Source organism: Paralichthys olivaceus, chromosome 13, assembly GCF_024713975.1.
Source record: "Paralichthys olivaceus isolate ysfri-2021 chromosome 13, ASM2471397v2, whole genome shotgun sequence".
Taxonomy (NCBI): Eukaryota; Metazoa; Chordata; class Actinopteri; order Pleuronectiformes; family Paralichthyidae; genus Paralichthys; species Paralichthys olivaceus.
This window is the reverse complement of record NC_091105.1, coordinates 9,298,457-9,316,422: the sequence shown is the minus strand read 5'-3', so window position 1 is coordinate 9,316,422 and position 17,966 is coordinate 9,298,457. Positions and strand designations below refer to the sequence as shown.

Sequence of the window (17,966 nt, the reverse complement as noted above, 5' to 3'; positions counted from 1 at the left end):
GTCACCACACACTGAACTCTACAAAGAACGAAAGGCAAAGACATATCTTTCACACTTTTATTTACATTTACAAAAGTGTAACATTACATCAATAACGTGGCCTGAATTAAGGGTTTTATATACAGAAGAGTAACAGATCATTTCAGAAATTAAAGCCACAGAGCAATGACCTTATAACACAAAACACATCAGTCAGATTTCAAGTTAAAATCAAATTGAAAATAAAATGAGAAATATCAGTGATCTGTTTAGCATCGTACAATATACAAAAGTTAAAAAAAATCTTGTAATACACTTATTTTCTTAATGAAGCCCTTTTGCAATATACAATTGTGACAGGAATCCATGTATTAATAATAATTAGTAAATCTAGTCCCTGTATTAAATAGCCCCTGTAAGTAAAAACCAGCAGATTCTGTAAAACAAAATCTGACTGACTTCTCATTATTTCTTTCAAAAATAACATGTTTATCTACAGATGATAAAAACAGTAATTCTACAGTTTCTTTGGTAAGTTAGCTGTATATCATCAGTGGAAACCTTTTAGAAAAAAGAGAATCCAGAGTAGAAAAAAGATTTCTATCAGTATCATACTAACAAGATAATACTTTGTCACTTCACCACAACAGAACTCACAAAGGTCTGTGAACATGATCACAGACGCCACAGTCTTATTAACAATATGACAATATGTCACATACAGCACTTATCTGTTTAAAATAAAACACTAGTTCATGAACGCATTCGATTATGGTCAGTCACTAAGATCCAACAGCACCACAGTCCCTACACACAATCTGTAAACACAGACCAGTCTGTTTAATTTGAAATGTTTTATTTTTTTATTAAAGAGTCACTGATGAAGCTAAGATCAAGGCAAAGATTCAAAGAGTGAAGCAGTTGAGGGATCATCCTATCAAAGGGACCGTCTTCACTCTCTGTTGTTTCTGTATCAGTTATTCTCATTATGTTGCAGCCCCCCCCTTCGCTGGCCTCTCAGTGACAGGGGTCAAAGGGATATCTGGCAACTCCTCCGTGAAGCTCCACCTCAGCGTCGGACCACGCGATGACGTCTCCTCTCAGGTAGCTGCCGCAGGAGGCCAGGCTGTAGATGTCACTGGCGCTCAGGACGTTAGACCACATGTGGAGGTCGGACATCTCACCCACGTATGACTGAGTGGCATCGAAACGCCCTCCCAGTGTGTCCTGTGGGAATAATCAAATCTTTTTTTAACCTTGTGGGACAGTTGGATCATTTACGTCAATATTATAAAAGATTTGGGGAATTGAAAAAGTAACAAATAGCACAAATATCTGTATCTAACAATTTTCTGTGTTTCAAAACTGAATTTTCTCACAGGTACATATTTCTAACTTTGACTGTTAAGTTTCTCTGCATCTTAAAAAAACCAATCCTTGCTCTGTCCATTGCAGTCTCTTTACCTGTTCCTGTCCGAGGATGAAGACCCCTCCAGGTCTGATGGGGCGCCAGGGAGACAGATTGATCCCGGACCCTCTCTGCACTCCGTCCTGGTAGGCCTCCCACTGTCCATCCCGGGTTGACCAGGTCACACACACATGGTGCCACTTCCCGTCACTCACAGAAAGAGGCAACGTCACTGCCTGCGTATGAGACAGAGAGGTAAGACTCAAACGTCCTAGAATAATATATTTAAAATACATAAACTAATCTATTCTTCCTTTTCAACCAGTCAGCTGACAAGTTGTTAAAATACAGTCGCTCACAGTAAGAATTCATTGAGTGAACAGATTTTTAGTGTGTTTTCCACTGTAGCTCAGAATTCCAGGTCATTTTTGAATTTCCATACGGGGATTAATAAAGTACTTCTGATTCTGATTCTGATTGGTTGTCTTCCCTCACCTTGTCGTCGATCAGCAGCTCTAAGGGGTTGTTCCCCCACTCAATCAGCACTAGTTCATTGGCCTGTCCGGGGGCAGAGTAAGAGAAGGGCGTCCCCAGGTCGTGTCCAGCACCCGCCTTCATCCAGAGACACAGAGTCAGAGCGAAGATCTCCTGCAGCAGAGTCTTCTTCAGCCGCCCGTACATGTAATTAGTTCTCATGGGGAAGCTGATCTGGAAAGCATCAGGACTGCTGGAACCTGTTTTAAAGGAAACGTAACGTCATTCCTGGACAGAGTCTCAACTCAAGGCTTAGTATCTGCTCTAGTCTGGAGCTTTCACTCGCATCACATGATCTTTCTCAGCCTCTTTAGTTTTCACTGTTATCATGAAATTGGAACAGAGTGTTTTAGTTTTTTTTTATTTTAAAAATGAGCTGGAGTGATGTAGCAAATAACAGAAAACATTCTCACACTAGACCTGGTTACATACATGCTCAGCTTTATTAACAGGACCTTGATGTGACTCATTTGTTATTTTCAGTGTTCTGATGTTGTGTACCTGTGAAGTGCAGCTGGTTGAGCACTGTCTCCAGTTTATTTGAGTGGAAACCAGTTCGAGGCCCTGGAGCTCTGTATCCTGTGTGTGAAAGGTAACTTTGACTGTCTGCTTCATTATCGTGATGGTCATCATCATCATCATCATCATCTTCATCATGGTCGTCATGATGACCATCTTGTGCATTGTGGCCATCATCGTTGTGGCCGTCATCGTGGTGATCGTCGTGGTTCCCACTGTCGTCGTGATCATCGTGGTGGCCGTCGTTGTGGTCGTCGTGGTCGCTTGGGTGTCTGTCACCGTGGCGGTCGTCGTCGTGATGGCCGCTGTCGTCGTGGTGCTCAGGGCTGTTGAGGGCGGCGGTGCGATGGTGCAGCTGCTCCTCCAGAGTGTTGATCTTCCTCTGCAGCAGCTCCTTCAGGGAGCTGGAGTAGGCGATGGACGTGTTCCTCTTCTGCAGAGGGCGATCAGAGAAGGACAGAGGTGAAGTCTTGAGCATTTCCTGTCACCTAAGCTCCTGTGATTCCTACTTGCAACAGACCGTTTAACAGACAGTAAACTGAGAGGACCTCTGAGCTGCTTTGGCATAGAATCAAACCGGCATCAGGGAATCAAACGTGCTGGTTTGTCACCTTAGAAAACACTTGTGTGTATTTTGCATTTCTTTATCTGTGATTTACAGTCACTAATTATCTTGCTTTTGTCGAAGCAGCAGTCTGGTTTACTTTGTCATCCCTCTAACATTCATTGTGTCTTCCTGTGTCTGCCTCTGCTTCTCTTCCTCTCAGGTAATCCAGGCTTTGTTCAGCTGCATGCCCTGATTACTAGTCTGTCAAGGGAGATCACGTTAATTACCTCTGATCTTAGACCCGTGCCACCCGACCAACAAACACGCACGCACACACTACAGCCCCTGACATCTGTCTGCGATCACGACCCGAGGAGACAAATTAGAAAAAGGACAGCGAAATTCACCAGGAGAGTCAAAACTTCAGGTAGCTTAAGAGAAATCCAGGCTGGAAAACCTTTAGATTTCATCCCCAAGTTAAATCAATCATCTTACATCTGTGACGTCCACGTCTGAGCCTGTGGCTGCTCTGAGGCGACCCCACTGAGGGACTTCAAAGTGTCTCTCTTGCCATCATAGCAAATGGCTTTATGAGCTTAAGCAATTCATTGTCCCTTTGTCTTAAGGATTAGCAGACACACTACTGTGGGATTTGTTTAATCGACAAACAATCTGCTGACGACAGCATTAATGTGTCCAAACAAGGGAAAGCTTTCTTGCATCTCAAGCCCCGTCCTCCACTTTATATATATTTTACTATAAGACGTGTTTTAAATGCACATGCCTTCCAATTCTGTAGTTGTGTAGATATTATTTGCAGGTAAAAAGTTGAAAAAGTTTTGTTTCTCACCTGTAAGTTGTCCAGCCTCTCCTTCAGCGCCTGCAGCATCCTCTCCATCTGCTCTGGTGACGATGAGATTTCCCCCGGTGCCACATGTTTATCCTTCCCCTGGTTGTTGCTGCTGTGACCTCCATCAGATCGTTGGCCCCCTACAGAGGGGCGGTGCGGCGAGTCTGGTATGAGGTTGCTGTTCCCATGGTGACCCTGCTGGTTGCTATGGTGCCCGTGGTCAGTGTTAGTGTGATGACTGGCCGCCCCTGCGTGGTGGGAGTGTGAGGCTGTGCTGTGGTGCTCATCATGAGGCGCCACGCCGCGGCCAAAGCCCTCGCACAGGGTGAGCTTGGCCGTCAGCTCCCTGATGGTCTCCCTCTGGTCCAGGATGGTCTCTTTCTGCTGCACAAGGCTCTCCCTCAGGTGGAGGATGGTGGCCTTGGCCTCCTCGCTCGCCCCCCACCATCCAGCAGGAGGCGCATTTTGATAGCCTGGTCCACTGGGCCCTGTTGGACCTGCGCTTGGACTCGCTGTGGGGAAGCAGGCAGGGTCTGCATCCACGGGAAGAGGGGTGCAAACGAAGCGTGGTTGCGCTCTGTAGTCATGGTCCGAGCCTGAACTGGCCGATACTCGACAAAGGAGGAGCGAAAGTAGAGAAAACACAATGGGAACAAGGAAGAGGTGAAGAAACTGAGAGTTCCTCATCATCTCCATCCACAGTTCAGCCACAAACACTATGGAGTTTGGCTTGATTTCAAAACGTGTGATGCCAGTTGCAGTAAAGACTCTTTTGACTTCTGTGTTGTTGTAAAGGCAACATCAGGGAGCAAGATAACAAAGTTCTCCAAGTTTCCACTCATCTGTGAAGAATGGATCAAACTTTTATCCGTCACTGAAGAACCGAATAAACCTGGAAGACAAAACATGAGATCTTAGATAAAGGTCATTCAGAGAAGGGGGGGGCACACGATAATAAGACCATGTATCCAATAAGGGATTTTTAGAGTCTGAACCTTAATCGTGCTAAAAAGGCTGAGCGTGACAACTCGGCTCACTCTGTCTGACCTGTAACCTTACACAGTGGACCTGTGCCAAAACAAGCAGAGGCTGCCCAGACACGATTAGTCCGAATCAGAGGTCGGACATCCTGACCAGACCTGCATCAAGACTTCTGCAGGTCTGAGTAGATGGCTTCCAGTGGTTGGTAGAGGAACCCATGATTTTATTTAATATTGAACAATGAATTGTTGAGTTTGGTTGATTCAGACGATGGTAAAAATCTGAACAGCACTGATGCATTTCCAGATATTAATGTATAATTTAGCTCCATGACAGGGATCGCACAGGGTGACTGACCTCTCTGTAACTGTAACATGTCCTTCATTATACATGGTCGGCCTTTTCAAATGGCACACACGTGATGTGGTCACTAAACCTCAGTGACCACCAGCTGCTTACAGTGAGCGACCTCAATGTTGTGAATGTATCTTAGTGTTTGTGTGTGTGTGTGTGTGTGTGTGTGTGTGTGTGTGTGTGTGTGTGTGTTTGTGTGTTTCTAGTTCATACATGATTTACTGAACTTTATCAATAATAGTGAAGAGTGAAAATGCACATACAAAACAAAGATCCGTCTGCCCTCACAGAAAAATACACAAATGCCAATTTATAAATAGATCTTTAAATGAGCTTCAGAAAGTTATTTCATTTATTTGAGAAACATCTTTGTAACAGTGTGTTAAGGTGAAACGGCCTCTGCACTTTTGTCTCTGCAGCTCTTCTTGTGATTTGCGGGGCTTAGAGAGGAGAGACAGATGGTCGAGGCACAGAACCGTGTCACACCCAATCTCCACTATTTAGCCCTAGGTTTATTATCACCCACAGGGCCCTCAATTAAACTAATTGCAAACAGTTGTTGTGCTGCCTTAGCCATAGATAAGTGAGCGTCCTCAGCCTAGCACACTGCTGTGTGTGTGTGTGTGTGTGTGTGTGTGTGTGTGTGTGTGTGTGTGTGTGTGTGTGTGTGTGTGTGTGTGTGTGTGTAAAGTAATCCATGGTGAACACCGGGGTCGTGCCCCCTCCCTGCACCATATGGTCAAGATGGATATTTAATTAGTGCCATTAGTTCCAAATTAAAACCCGCAGCAGTCAGACCTGTGATTAAAACACAGTTCCCTCTGATAAATGAAGCACTTTCCATTTGTAAACAAAGAGATTCTTACTCGACAGAGAAAAGTTAACGTTAAAACTACAATCATCCCTGTGCATTATGGGATTAATGTCAGCATCGTTATCTCTGCAGGAAGTTCAACCACAATTAGTTGAGACACTTTGACCAAACAGAGAAGTCTTTAATCCAGATGCAACTGCTGGTGATTTCTATTCTTGTATCAAATGGCCGACCTAACATTAAATTGCTGCTTTACTAAAGGCTGTGTGATGCCACAGCAACAGAGCTGTTGATAAACCTTCCGTAAAGATTGATTTTTAACCATGCTATATACAGTATTGTGTTGATTTCCAGTGTTATATATGAATACAATGGCTTTTACAATGTATTATCAGAAAGAAATATTAAAATGCTCTTTGTTATCTATCTGTTAGACCAGACTCTGGGTGTTGTTTATAGGATTGTATATACGATTATGTTTAGTCATCCATAAAAACAACATTTACATTTTAACTACAGGGCTCCATTCCTCATCAACCAGCACAGAATAAAAACTATTTCACTGTAAACATTTAAAAAACATCCAAACAACATAGAAATAAACAGAAGAGTAGGTGCAATGCAATTCACTCAGATGTGACCAAGATCTCTGAGAATACATGTAAGTAAATGAAGAAATGCTTTCATCAGCAGTAACCCCCCCCCCGAACACATGGTGCTATTCTTTCCTCAAACTGACACCTGTTGAGCTGATTTCAACACAAAGTCCAAATAGTTTTATTGTTCAACTAATTATAATGTTTTTAACAAGATGTTTACATCTATACGTATATTTTATTCTCTGGACTGAAATAATTTTGCATTTGTTTACGTCTAAATGATAAAAGCACAGGAACACTGGCTCCTCCATGTTACATCTCACTATAGTTACTGAAGTCATGTGAGACAGAGTTAAATATAATTTAAAAAACATTGTTCATCACACTGTTCCCATTCAATTAATATGAAAAGCATCCTCACCTTAGACAGTCTGTGAGTGCAGGTTGTGTTAGTCCACCTCACACACTGAGCAGATTGAGAGATTTACTCAACTCCTCCTGTCCCTCCCTCTTTTACTCTTCTCTCTCCTCCTCTCCTTCCTCTTTGTTGTGTCTTTCAGGGAAGACCACACCTCTTTTCCTGTCTTCACATTAACCTCTTTGCATCTTCCTCACCACTCCACCATCTTTACTTTTTCTTGGAAGTGTTGTTCTGATCTTAATTGAATTGAGCGACAATTGTTCTGACAATTCAGCAAACACTTTTCCCTCTTCCTCCTCTTTCTTTTATTCCATCAAACAGGACACAAACAGCCTCAGCTCCTCTGCTCCGACGTCACACGGCTCACCTAGATCTCAGCACGGGACTAATTGGCCTGGTTAATTCCTCGTTTGACTGACAGCCAGAGAGGCGGTGGCAGGACAGCAGATGGCTGCTTTAAGGTCAAAATAAATCACACAGCACACAATAAATGGAGGCTGCTCCATGATTACAGGACAGACGCTTATTTTTACACTCGCATTAGACACGCTGGCATATGTCGGCCACTGTCCCCTCTCAGGCCTCTGGGGGTCTGATTAAAAACCTGATTTCTAGGCTAATGGTGGCAAAGATAAAAACACTTAACAGAAAAGTGTTTTAATGTTTAAACTGAAAATAAAAATGTGTAACGTACTTACTGAACAGTTGGATGAAAATAAAGCAAGTGCAGACTGATTCCAGGAAGTGTCCTTGGTCTTCATTTCACACCTGTTGAGTGTGGAGGATTACTGAGGTGATCATCAGAGGTGAACGAGGTGAGGCGTTACAGTTCCTGCACTGACTCTGTGATTGTTGCTGTGTCCTTACGTCTCATTACATCGTAGTTAACTGAGCTGAGTTTTCCATATTGTGATTTCAGTTTTGAGCACTAGTTTTAGTTAAAACCAACATTTATGTGTATCAAACTTTATTCGTGTAGCACCTTTCATACAGGTTAGTGCAGCTCAAAGTGCTTCACAACTGATCGATGAGCCAAGAATAAGATAAAACAAATAAATAACACTGAAAATGAAATACTGTAAAATAGATTTGAAAAGCTATAATAACAATAAAAGTACAATACATAGAAGACACAGAAGTTTTTGTAATGAAACAAATACCAATAACACAAAATAAGTAAGATTCAATAGAATAATGTCCTAATATATAATAATACATATTTAGGCATTGGACAGAACCCAAGGAAAAACAGCGATGAAGATCATCCAGGTGGTCGACGTTCAGACAAATATAAAAGATAAAAGCTCTGTCGTGAATTCACTGTCTGGTAACATGACTGAAGAAGGAGGTGAGAGAGACGTGTATTAATCATCTTAAGATTCACAGGTCAGTGTGAGCTGAGTTCTCCAGCTCAGGTCTAATGTGAGGAGATGACAGACGCTGCAACGTTTCCCCTCATCACTGAACCACAGTGACCCAGAACCTCACAGAACACACTCCTCTGCTGCGGCTGAAAACATGGAGGTGACGCTCTGATGATGGAGCTCTGTCAGTGTCAGACATGTTTCTGAGAAACGATGAGCTTCCGTGAATCTGCACTGTGAAGATTGTAAACCATCACCTGAGTGGAGGCAGCTGGGCTGGATGTCTGCTGACTGACATCATTATTGATTATTTCCTGTTATTTATGTAGTGATCGAAAGTTTAGCGAGACAGTTAAATGCCAATCAGGTTCACCAAATGTATCCAGAATAAACGGGACGGGAGGCTGATGATTCCAAAAGCTTAACAATTTATTTAAGTCGGACAATTATTTAAAAAGACTGATCAAACAGCACAGGATCAAGTGCAAAGTCTAGGGTACTGGCTTGTACGTGATATAAATAACAGTTTAAAAGGAGAGAAATGAACGGCTCAAGACCCAATTCAACAAGTTAAATCATCATGCATAAAACAAGCACAGCACACTTTAAGAATCCTAACAATGGTGTAATTCCACCAGTGGATTAGCACAGCAAGCGATATAATACAATAAAATCACAGAAGAGGGCCTCAAGTTTACGGAGCCAATAACTCACTAATATTCAAGCCATTTACACCTGGATTGCATAGTACCCGTCAGTCATATTGCACCTTGCCCACAAAACCAAGAACAAAATAAAACAAAACAAAGAAACCAGAAATAAAACAAATTAATCAGAAATAAAACTAATTCTAAACAAGGCCAAATAATCTAAATGAAATCTAAATGTGGGAAAAAACAGTGACCATAAATATTCTGCCAGAAGGCAGCCCTACAAAACAAGCATGTCATTTGGTCACACAATTATTAAACAAATATATCAAAATGTTTCAAATCATTTGCAAACATAACACATCATTATGACATACCTTCAGAGCATTAAAATACAGCGGAGACCCCACCGTCCTTATTGTCTTGACGACAAATACTAAAACAGGAAAAGACAACTACACTTAATGTCACAGACACAATGGTATAAACTCCGAATAAATGTTCAGGCGCATTACTTACAGGTATTGTTCTGAGTTTGTGGGGACACGCTAACTGGAGGAGACACAGTGTGCATGTGTGGCGACGCACACACACACGCGGCTGTACGCTGGCCTCGCAACAAACAATTCGCGTCCACACCTGCTGCGCGCACGCTAAACTACCTCACCGGACCGGCAGTAGAGAGAGAGAGAGAGACAGCGACTACGGCGTCCTTAAATAGCCTTCGCCGACTCCCCGCATCCTATAGGCATCGCCGTCCTGTCAGGTAAATTAGCGCTGTGTTTTTATATCTAAAATACCATAAGCATAACAGGGGAAATAACACCGCTAAAAATATCCTGTTTTAACTTAAACTTTTTATTAAGGATTGACCCCATTACATTGGCCCCAATTTTAAAAGGTCACCGTCCCGGTTACCAATTACACCCAGGGTCTAAACACGGTCTCAACAACGTGACGATCTGCAGCATGGCTCACCTGCAAAGTTCTAACTGAGGTATCAACGGTTTCATTTACTGACCTCGGAAGGTTAAAAGGGTTAGTGTGACGCCCGGCTGTGTTCCTTTTGGGCCTATTTTGTGATAGGTTTGGTTGCCCTGTTGCTACTATATTAACGTTGTTTGGGCCATTTTCTTGGCTGTGAACTGAACTGGATAGTGGGGTGCCAGAGCTTTGTAATTCTGTGACCATGGTTTGACGATTTAGTTCAAGGGGAGTGAGGGAGGGGGCCTGAACTCTGCACAACTCGGGTTCCATGGTGATTATGACCCCATCTGAGTCACTGTCTTCATCATCTTTATTAAAATCTGGTGGATCCTCGACCAGGCCTATATCAGGTACCGGTTGGTTTTGGGTCATGGGCCTATTGATAATGGGGTTTGGTAACACTCTGAGTTCTGACCGGTTAAGATTCTTTTCTGGGCCAGCACCATCTCTGGGGGATATTTTATATACCCTTCCTTCGTTATCCAGGTTTTTTACCACCACATACACAGCTGGATCCCAGGCGTCCTGAATCTTGTGGCGTCCTATGGGGTGACTTTTCCTGTAGACCAAGGTTCCAGGAGCGATAAGAGAAGTTGCATTAGGTTGATAGTGTCTGTTCCTCTGTTCTGCTGCCTGCTGGAGCCGTTCCTTAACATGAAGATACACTGAACTCAGATGATTTTGATGTTCATCCATCCAATCCTCTGCCGACCTAGATGTGGGTTCCTCCTGTGATGCGCCCAACAGGAAATCCACAGGTAGTTGTGCCTTCTGGCCAAACATAAGCTCATATGGTGAATAACCAGTTGATTGGTGGTCTGTGGTATTATATGCATAAAGAACCTGAGGTAAGTATTTTGGCCATTTTTTCTTCTTTTCCTGCGGCAGGGTGCGCAACAAGTCATGCAATGTTCGATTAAATCTTTCACACTGTCCATTGCCCTCAGGGTGGTAAGGTGCGGTTCTACTTTTCTCAATTCCATACAGTTGACACAGTCTTTTCAAAAGGTCCCCTTCAAAACACTTCCCCTGATCACTGTGGATGCGTTTGGGTACGCCATAAATGTAGAACCACTTTTCAGTCAAGACACGGGCTACTGTACTGGCCCGCTGGTCTGGTGTCGGGAATGCTTGGGAAAACTTTGAAAACACATCCGTGACCACCAGCACATTCTCTCTTCCATCACTGGCCTTATCCAATACAGTAAAATCGATGGCAATGACTTCCAATGGTTTAGAGGCTAACAGACTGCCCCTGAATGTACGGACTTTTGGTTGTACTACTTTGGCCAGTGTGCACCGGTTACACTCCCGACAGTATCTGTCAATGTCACTTCCCATAAAGGGCCAAAAACATCTCTGCCTCACTAGACTGTTGGTACGCTCAATGCCTTGGTGGCCCTGGTCATCATGAAGGCTTCTAAGGACCTCTCCATGCAGACATTGAGGCAGCAGGAGTTGGAACACCACTTGTCCTTCCCTTGGTAGCTGTATTTGACGGTATAAGACACCATCCTTCAATTTTATTTTGGACCACTGCTGCACCAGCTTCTTAACGCCTCTACCAGCATTGGCCGTTTCTCGTTTAGTTGGAGGTGTGCCCCTCTTCCAATATTGTAGGAAGGTACCAATTACTGGATCTGTGGCCTGTAGAGCAATTAGGTCAGCTTTGGGCCGTGATGGGAAAGCACCTATAGCTTGGCAGGTTACAGCCATGGCGTGGGCACTTTCAAGTAAGGCTTTTGCTGGTTCGTGGACTTCCGGCGGCACCTTCAAGCCGGGGAATAAAAGTGATATGCTCTGAGAGTGCAACTGGCGTGACAAAGCATCTGCATTGCGATTGGTTGGTCCTGGGCGGTACTTTATCTCAAAATCAAAAACTGCCAACTCTGATGCCCACCTTTGTTCCACCGCCCCCAGTTTAGCTGACTGCAGGTAGCTGAGGGGGTTGTTGTCAGTGAATACTACAAATTTCTGTCCCAGCAGGTACTCTCGAAACTTTTGGGTCACCGCCCATTTAAGAGCCAGGAATTCTAGCTTTCTGGAGCTGTAGTTGGACATGTTTCTTTCTGTGGGCCTAAGGCCTCTGCTTGCAAAAGCAATTGGTCGCCGTTTTCCATCATGGTCCTGTGATAACACAGCACCAAGTCCAGCATGGCTAGCATCGATTTCAAGGACAAAGGGTTTGGTGAAGTCAGCATATCCCAGAACTGGCGCTGTCACAAGCAGTTTCTTGAGTGTTTGGAAAGCATTTTCACAGTCATTACTCCAACGGTCGCCTATAACGGCTTTACCAAGGGTTCTGCATTTCTTCTTTGTTCCATCCATTTCGGCCACCAACTGGTGGAGGGGGGCTGCATATCTCGCAAAACCTTCCACAAAGCGGCGATAATAGGATGCGAATCCCAAAAATGATTGAAGCTCTGTACATGTAGTGGGTTGTGCCCATTCAGCCACTGCACTAATCTTAGAAGGGTCAGTGGCCACGCCAGATGCTGAGATGACATGACCCAGGTATTTGACCTCAGATTGAAAAAAATGACATTTACTTAGCTTCAATTTCAGATGGTGCTTTTTGAGACGAGTTAGAACCAACTCGAGACGTTGGAGATGCTGGTCAAAAGTTTTTGAAAAGATAACAATATCATCCAGATATAAAAGCAAGGACTGAAAACTTTGGTCTCCAAAGATCCTCTCCATCAACCTTTGAAACGTACTAGGGGCATTACATAACCCAAACGGCATTCGATTAAACTCAAAGAGTCCAAAAGGGGTGCAAAAAGCAGTCTTTGCTTTGTCCTTTTCTGCCATGGGTACCTGGTTGTACCCGCTTGCAAGATCCAATGTTGAAAACCACTGAGCGCCTGTGAGGGCATCTAAGGATTCTTCGATTCGGGGCAGCGGATAAGCATCCTTCCTTGTTTTGGCATTGAGCAACCTGTAGTCCACACACAAGCGAATTTCTCCAGTTTTTTTAAAAACTACCACGATCGGAGAGGAGTATGGGCTGCAGCTTGCACGTACAACCCCTCTATCCAACAACTCCTGAATGTGAGTTTTGATTTGCTCATACTGTGACGGCGGGAGCCTGCGATAGCGTTGCCTAACTGGGCCATCGTCCACTATAGGAATTTCATGCTCTACCAGTGTGGTACATCCTAGGTCTCCCTCTCCTTGACTGAAAACTGTGACATGCTTCTGCAAAAGCTCTATGCATTGTTTCGTCTGCTCGGAGGAAAGATTAGGCCATGACAGCCTAGACAGACCAATGGATGGGGGACACACTGCAGTCACCTCCTGAATCACTGCCAGCGTGTTCTGGTCGTCCATTTCCCTGATAAGGATAGAGCTCTTCGATCTTTGCAGTTCAACCACATGCAGCTCACCCAGCTGTGTATGAGGTTGCAGCCAAACATCTTCAGTTCCCACATTGACTACAGGAATGTCCACCTTGCCCTGGTGGACAGAGAGAAGGGCTGCAGATACAAGGGCACCTGATGGGAGAGGATTTCCTTTTGCTAGGGGTTCCAGGAGCACTAATGGGAGGGTGGTGTTGAAAGTGCAGGGACAGAAAGTGCTTATCCATTTCAGGGAACCAGCAGGAACACGAACAGCTCGACCTCGGACTTTGGCTATACCCAAGCGCCCCTGCGAGTTTAAAGCCTCAATGCGATGACACATAGAAAGAGTTGTTTTCCACTCCTTACTAGCAGCTTGTAGGACAGGTGACTCAAAAAGACGAGGTCCATACTGTTCAAAAAGCAGACGGTAACAGTGGCGAATGATGTTCATTCCCAAGAGGCCAGATACTGCCTGCTGCTGTGGTATAGGATCATCTAGGGGGTCCTCTACAACTAGCACGCCCATTTGAGGGAGGGTTTTACCCAAAACAGTGACATTGAGCTCCATATATCCTAGATAAGGGATTTTAAGGCCATTGGCTGCCTTAAGACGTAACCAGTGACATTTCTTTAGAAGCCCGACACCCTGTGACCTGAAGTGTTTCTCAAAAAAGCTTTCTCTGATCGTGGTTACCATTGACCCGGTATCCAAAAGGCAGGGCACCACTACACCCCCCATGCTGATTTTCACAACTGGGCAATCTCCTATAAGTCGAGAGTGATCATCCATTCGGTCTTCAGGTGAGTCCACAAAACCCTTTTCTGATGCCTGACTCTCTGCACCAGAGGGGCCTAGTTTCCCGATGGCTGAGAATCAGAACCCCCTCCCCCTACCTGTCTGTGCACCCCCACTTCAAAAACAGATCCTTCACGGGTCTTAGCAGCAGTTAGGTTTACCCTACAGAACCTGGCTATGTGGCCTGCTCTATTACAACGGTGACAAATTAATTTGCTATCTGTTGGAAATCGTAACTGTTTAGCTGGGGTCAGGGCTACATCGCTCTGAGTAGGCTGAGAGGACTGGGCAGTGACATGCTTCATGATAGTATCTAATTGAGCTTGTTGTTTGCGAAGGCACTCTTTTATCTCGGCCATTTCATCATTAGAGCTAGCAGTGACCGCATTTGTTCTACCCTCGGATCTATCCACTGCCTGAGAGTATGAGTCACAAGAGTTGACCCGAGATCTAATTTTACCTCCCTGTCTACTTGTTTCTGCCCATCTAATAGCAATAGCCCGAAGGTTTACAAAAGAAATACTTGGTTGTTGGACCACATGCTGCTTCAACTCTCTACGCAACATATCATCCAGCACATGTTCAACAAACTGATCACGCAACAGGACATCAGAGTTGGGGATACCACCAGGCGTTTTACGTATTGCTAAGTCCATTAAGGACTTAAGAGCATGCGAGTAATCACGCAAAAATTCACCCTCTCGCTGAGTACGTTGGAAAAACTGTAACTGGGCTGCAACATAGGACTGAGCGCAACTATAGTTTTCTCTTAAAATCTGAAAGATTTTTTCAGGAGTATTTCTGTCAGCACGAGAGTGAAAATTTATCTCTGACTTTGCACCTCCATCTAAATGGTCTGTAATAAACAGCAACTGTTCAAGAACTGGCAAATGCCTAACCTCCAGACATCTATGTACCTCTTCAATCCATTGTTCAACTGTTAACAGATCAACTGACATTTTACCAGTGAACTTGGGGCATTTACGCTCTCTAGGTACGTAAACATAACGGAGGTTGGTTGCATCACAGGCTAGACTGTCTGCTGGAACCACATTAGGAGAAGCAGTGGATGGCCCTGGAACTGGTTCAGGTAACTGTGATTGGTTCTGCAACTGCTCTCTCAACTGTTCATTGGCTGCTTTCAGCTGTTGCAGCTGTTCCATAAGGGCCTGAACTTCTTCCATCCTCCCAATGGGCAGTCAGTGTGTTGAGAGATCTTCAAATCAGCCTGTGGTCCTCTTCACCTGTAGACCAGCCACTGTTTTTTCCCACTCTGGCCTAGTTCCTACCAATTAATAGGGCCAAAAACAAAACACAATAAAAAAATAAAAAGAATATTGAAAATAAACCAAAATCTTTATATTCAGCCTCCGATCCTGCCAACAACGCCAATTCTGTAGTGATCGAAAGTTTAGCGAGACAGTTAAATGCCAATCAGGTTCACCAAATGTATCCAGAATAAACGGGACGGGAGGCTGATGATTCCAAAAGCTTAACAATTTATTTAAGTCGGACAATTATTTAAAAAGACTGATCAAACAGCACAGGATCAAGTGCAAAGTCTAGGGTACTGGCTTGTACGTGATATAAATAACAGTTTAAAAGGAGAGAAATGAACGGCTCAAGACCCAATTCAACAAGTTAAATCATCATGCATAAAACAAGCACAGCACACTTTAAGAATCCTAACAATGGTGTAATTCCACCAGTGGATTAGCACAGCAAGCGATATAATACAATAAAATCACAGAAGAGGGCCTCAAGTTTACGGAGCCAATAACTCACTAATATTCAAGCCATTTACACCTGGATTGCATAGTACCCGTCAGTCATATTGCACCTTGCCCACAAAACCAAGAACAAAATAAAACAAAACAAAGAAACCAGAAATAAAACAAATTAATCAGAAATAAAACTAATTCTAAACAAGGCCAAATAATCTAAATGAAATCTAAATGTGGGAAAAAACAGTGACCATAAATATTCTGCCAGAAGGCAGCCCTACAAAACAAGCATGTCATTTGGTCACACAATTATTAAACAAATATATCAAAATGTTTCAAATCATTTGCAAACATAACACATCATTATGACATACCTTCAGAGCATTAAAATACAGCGGAGACCCCACCGTCCTTATTGTCTTGACGACAAATACTAAAACAGGAAAAGACAACTACACTTAATGTCACAGACACAATGGTATAAACTCCGAATAAATGTTCAGGCGCATTACTTACAGGTATTGTTCTGAGTTTGTGGGGACACGCTAACTGGAGGAGACACAGTGTGCATGTGTGGCGACGCACACACACACGCGGCTGTACGCTGGCCTCGCAACAAACAATTCGCGTCCACACCTGCTGCGCGCACGCTAAACTACCTCACCGGACCGGCAGTAGAGAGAGAGAGAGAGACAGCGACTACGGCGTCCTTAAATAGCCTTCGCCGACTCCCCGCATCCTATAGGCATCGCCGTCCTGTCAGGTAAATTAGCGCTGTGTTTTTATATCTAAAATACCATAAGCATAACAGGGGAAATAACACCGCTAAAAATATCCTGTTTTAACTTAAACTTTTTATTAAGGATTGACCCCATTACATTTATTATGTGAATGTTTGTGTTTACCTGCACGTGCTGGTCTCCCACACACACATTTAGTGCTGCAGCACAGAGACCCTGCACCTGTTGCACCCATAGTCTGTTTATACAGGGATGCAGTACAGACAGTCTGTGGTTGCACCACACTGGATATTCAGTCTCCTGCAGGGGAGGAGTCATGTCATGCTGTCGCCATCCTGTGGGAAAAACCTGCAACTGCAACACAAGACAGCCTCACCCGAACCTCCGGCAGGTGATGTGAGGTCTCTAGATAATATTAGTATTTAATGAGACGTTCAAATGTGAGGACAGAGAATCAGACTAGCTTCAACATTTTGTCCTTTTTACATGGTGGAAAATAAAACCACAGATTTGATTTAATTACTTCTGGTGTGTGAGAGTATTCCTTCACATTTAAAAGTTAATTTAAAACGCTCAGCCCTTAGAATTACATTTCAAATGCAACCAAGTCATACACTGTTACTGTAAGAGTTTAAAGTAGCCAGCAGTTCATAGAATAAATACACTAAGGGCCATATTAGAATGGACAATTTCAGGTTTTTAGATTTATGTATTGTTTTGACTTTATTTCTTAAAATCTTATTTTGTGTTTTAGAAACATTTCAACATCTCCAGTAGGAGAATAACATACACCTGACCTGTGTAAAAAGACCAGATGACACTATATTTTGTGATAAAGGCCTTTAAAATAAGTTTTATTCAACTGTTTAATTCAAACTTTTTCAGCAGACAGAATTAAGAGGTTCATCATTTTGCCACCATCATTTAATTCCTACAGGTAAACTGAAGGGTTTAAACCTTTTAACAACCTTAACTGGCAGCTTGTTTTAAAATCCACCAAATGATCTTAAGTATGTGTTTGATTTGTTCAGATGCACCTCCTTCTTCCTGGTGGACACTAAACTCTCTAAAGGACTCTAGCAACTGAGTGGCTCTAATTTCATAGAGCATTGTACGAGGACATTACACGATAAAATCATCGAAATGGTGCCGTTTCCAGTCGACTTTGAATGTTGGAGCTCATGGACACTTGGATGACTCCAACGCAGCAGTAAAGAGGCATTTTATGTTTTTTCTGTTGTTTTTATGCATTTGAAGAAGTGGTCACCATTGACCTCCAACACTGTTTCCCCCTGAAACTCCAGAAGTGTTTTGTGGACTCAAACTCTTCACCACCCCTCCACCTGCACAGTGGTGAG

General features: G+C 43.5%; 1 protein-coding gene across 1 annotated transcript; it reads right to left on the bottom strand.

Moving 5' to 3' along the window:
- Positions 1-43: 43 nt before the first annotated feature.
- On the bottom strand, positions 44-7,333 carry LOC109633266 (neuronal pentraxin-2). Its single transcript, XM_069537752.1, has 6 exons — positions 7,007-7,333; positions 3,838-4,729; positions 2,423-2,873; positions 1,883-2,121; positions 1,444-1,623; positions 44-1,206 (listed from the first exon to the last, which is right to left on the bottom strand). The coding sequence occupies exons 2-6, from the start codon at positions 4,531-4,533 to the stop codon at positions 997-999; spliced, it is 1,776 nt and encodes a 591-aa protein (XP_069393853.1). The 5' UTR covers positions 4,534-4,729; positions 7,007-7,333; the 3' UTR covers positions 44-996.
- Between the last annotated feature and the right edge of the window lie 10,633 nt (positions 7,334-17,966).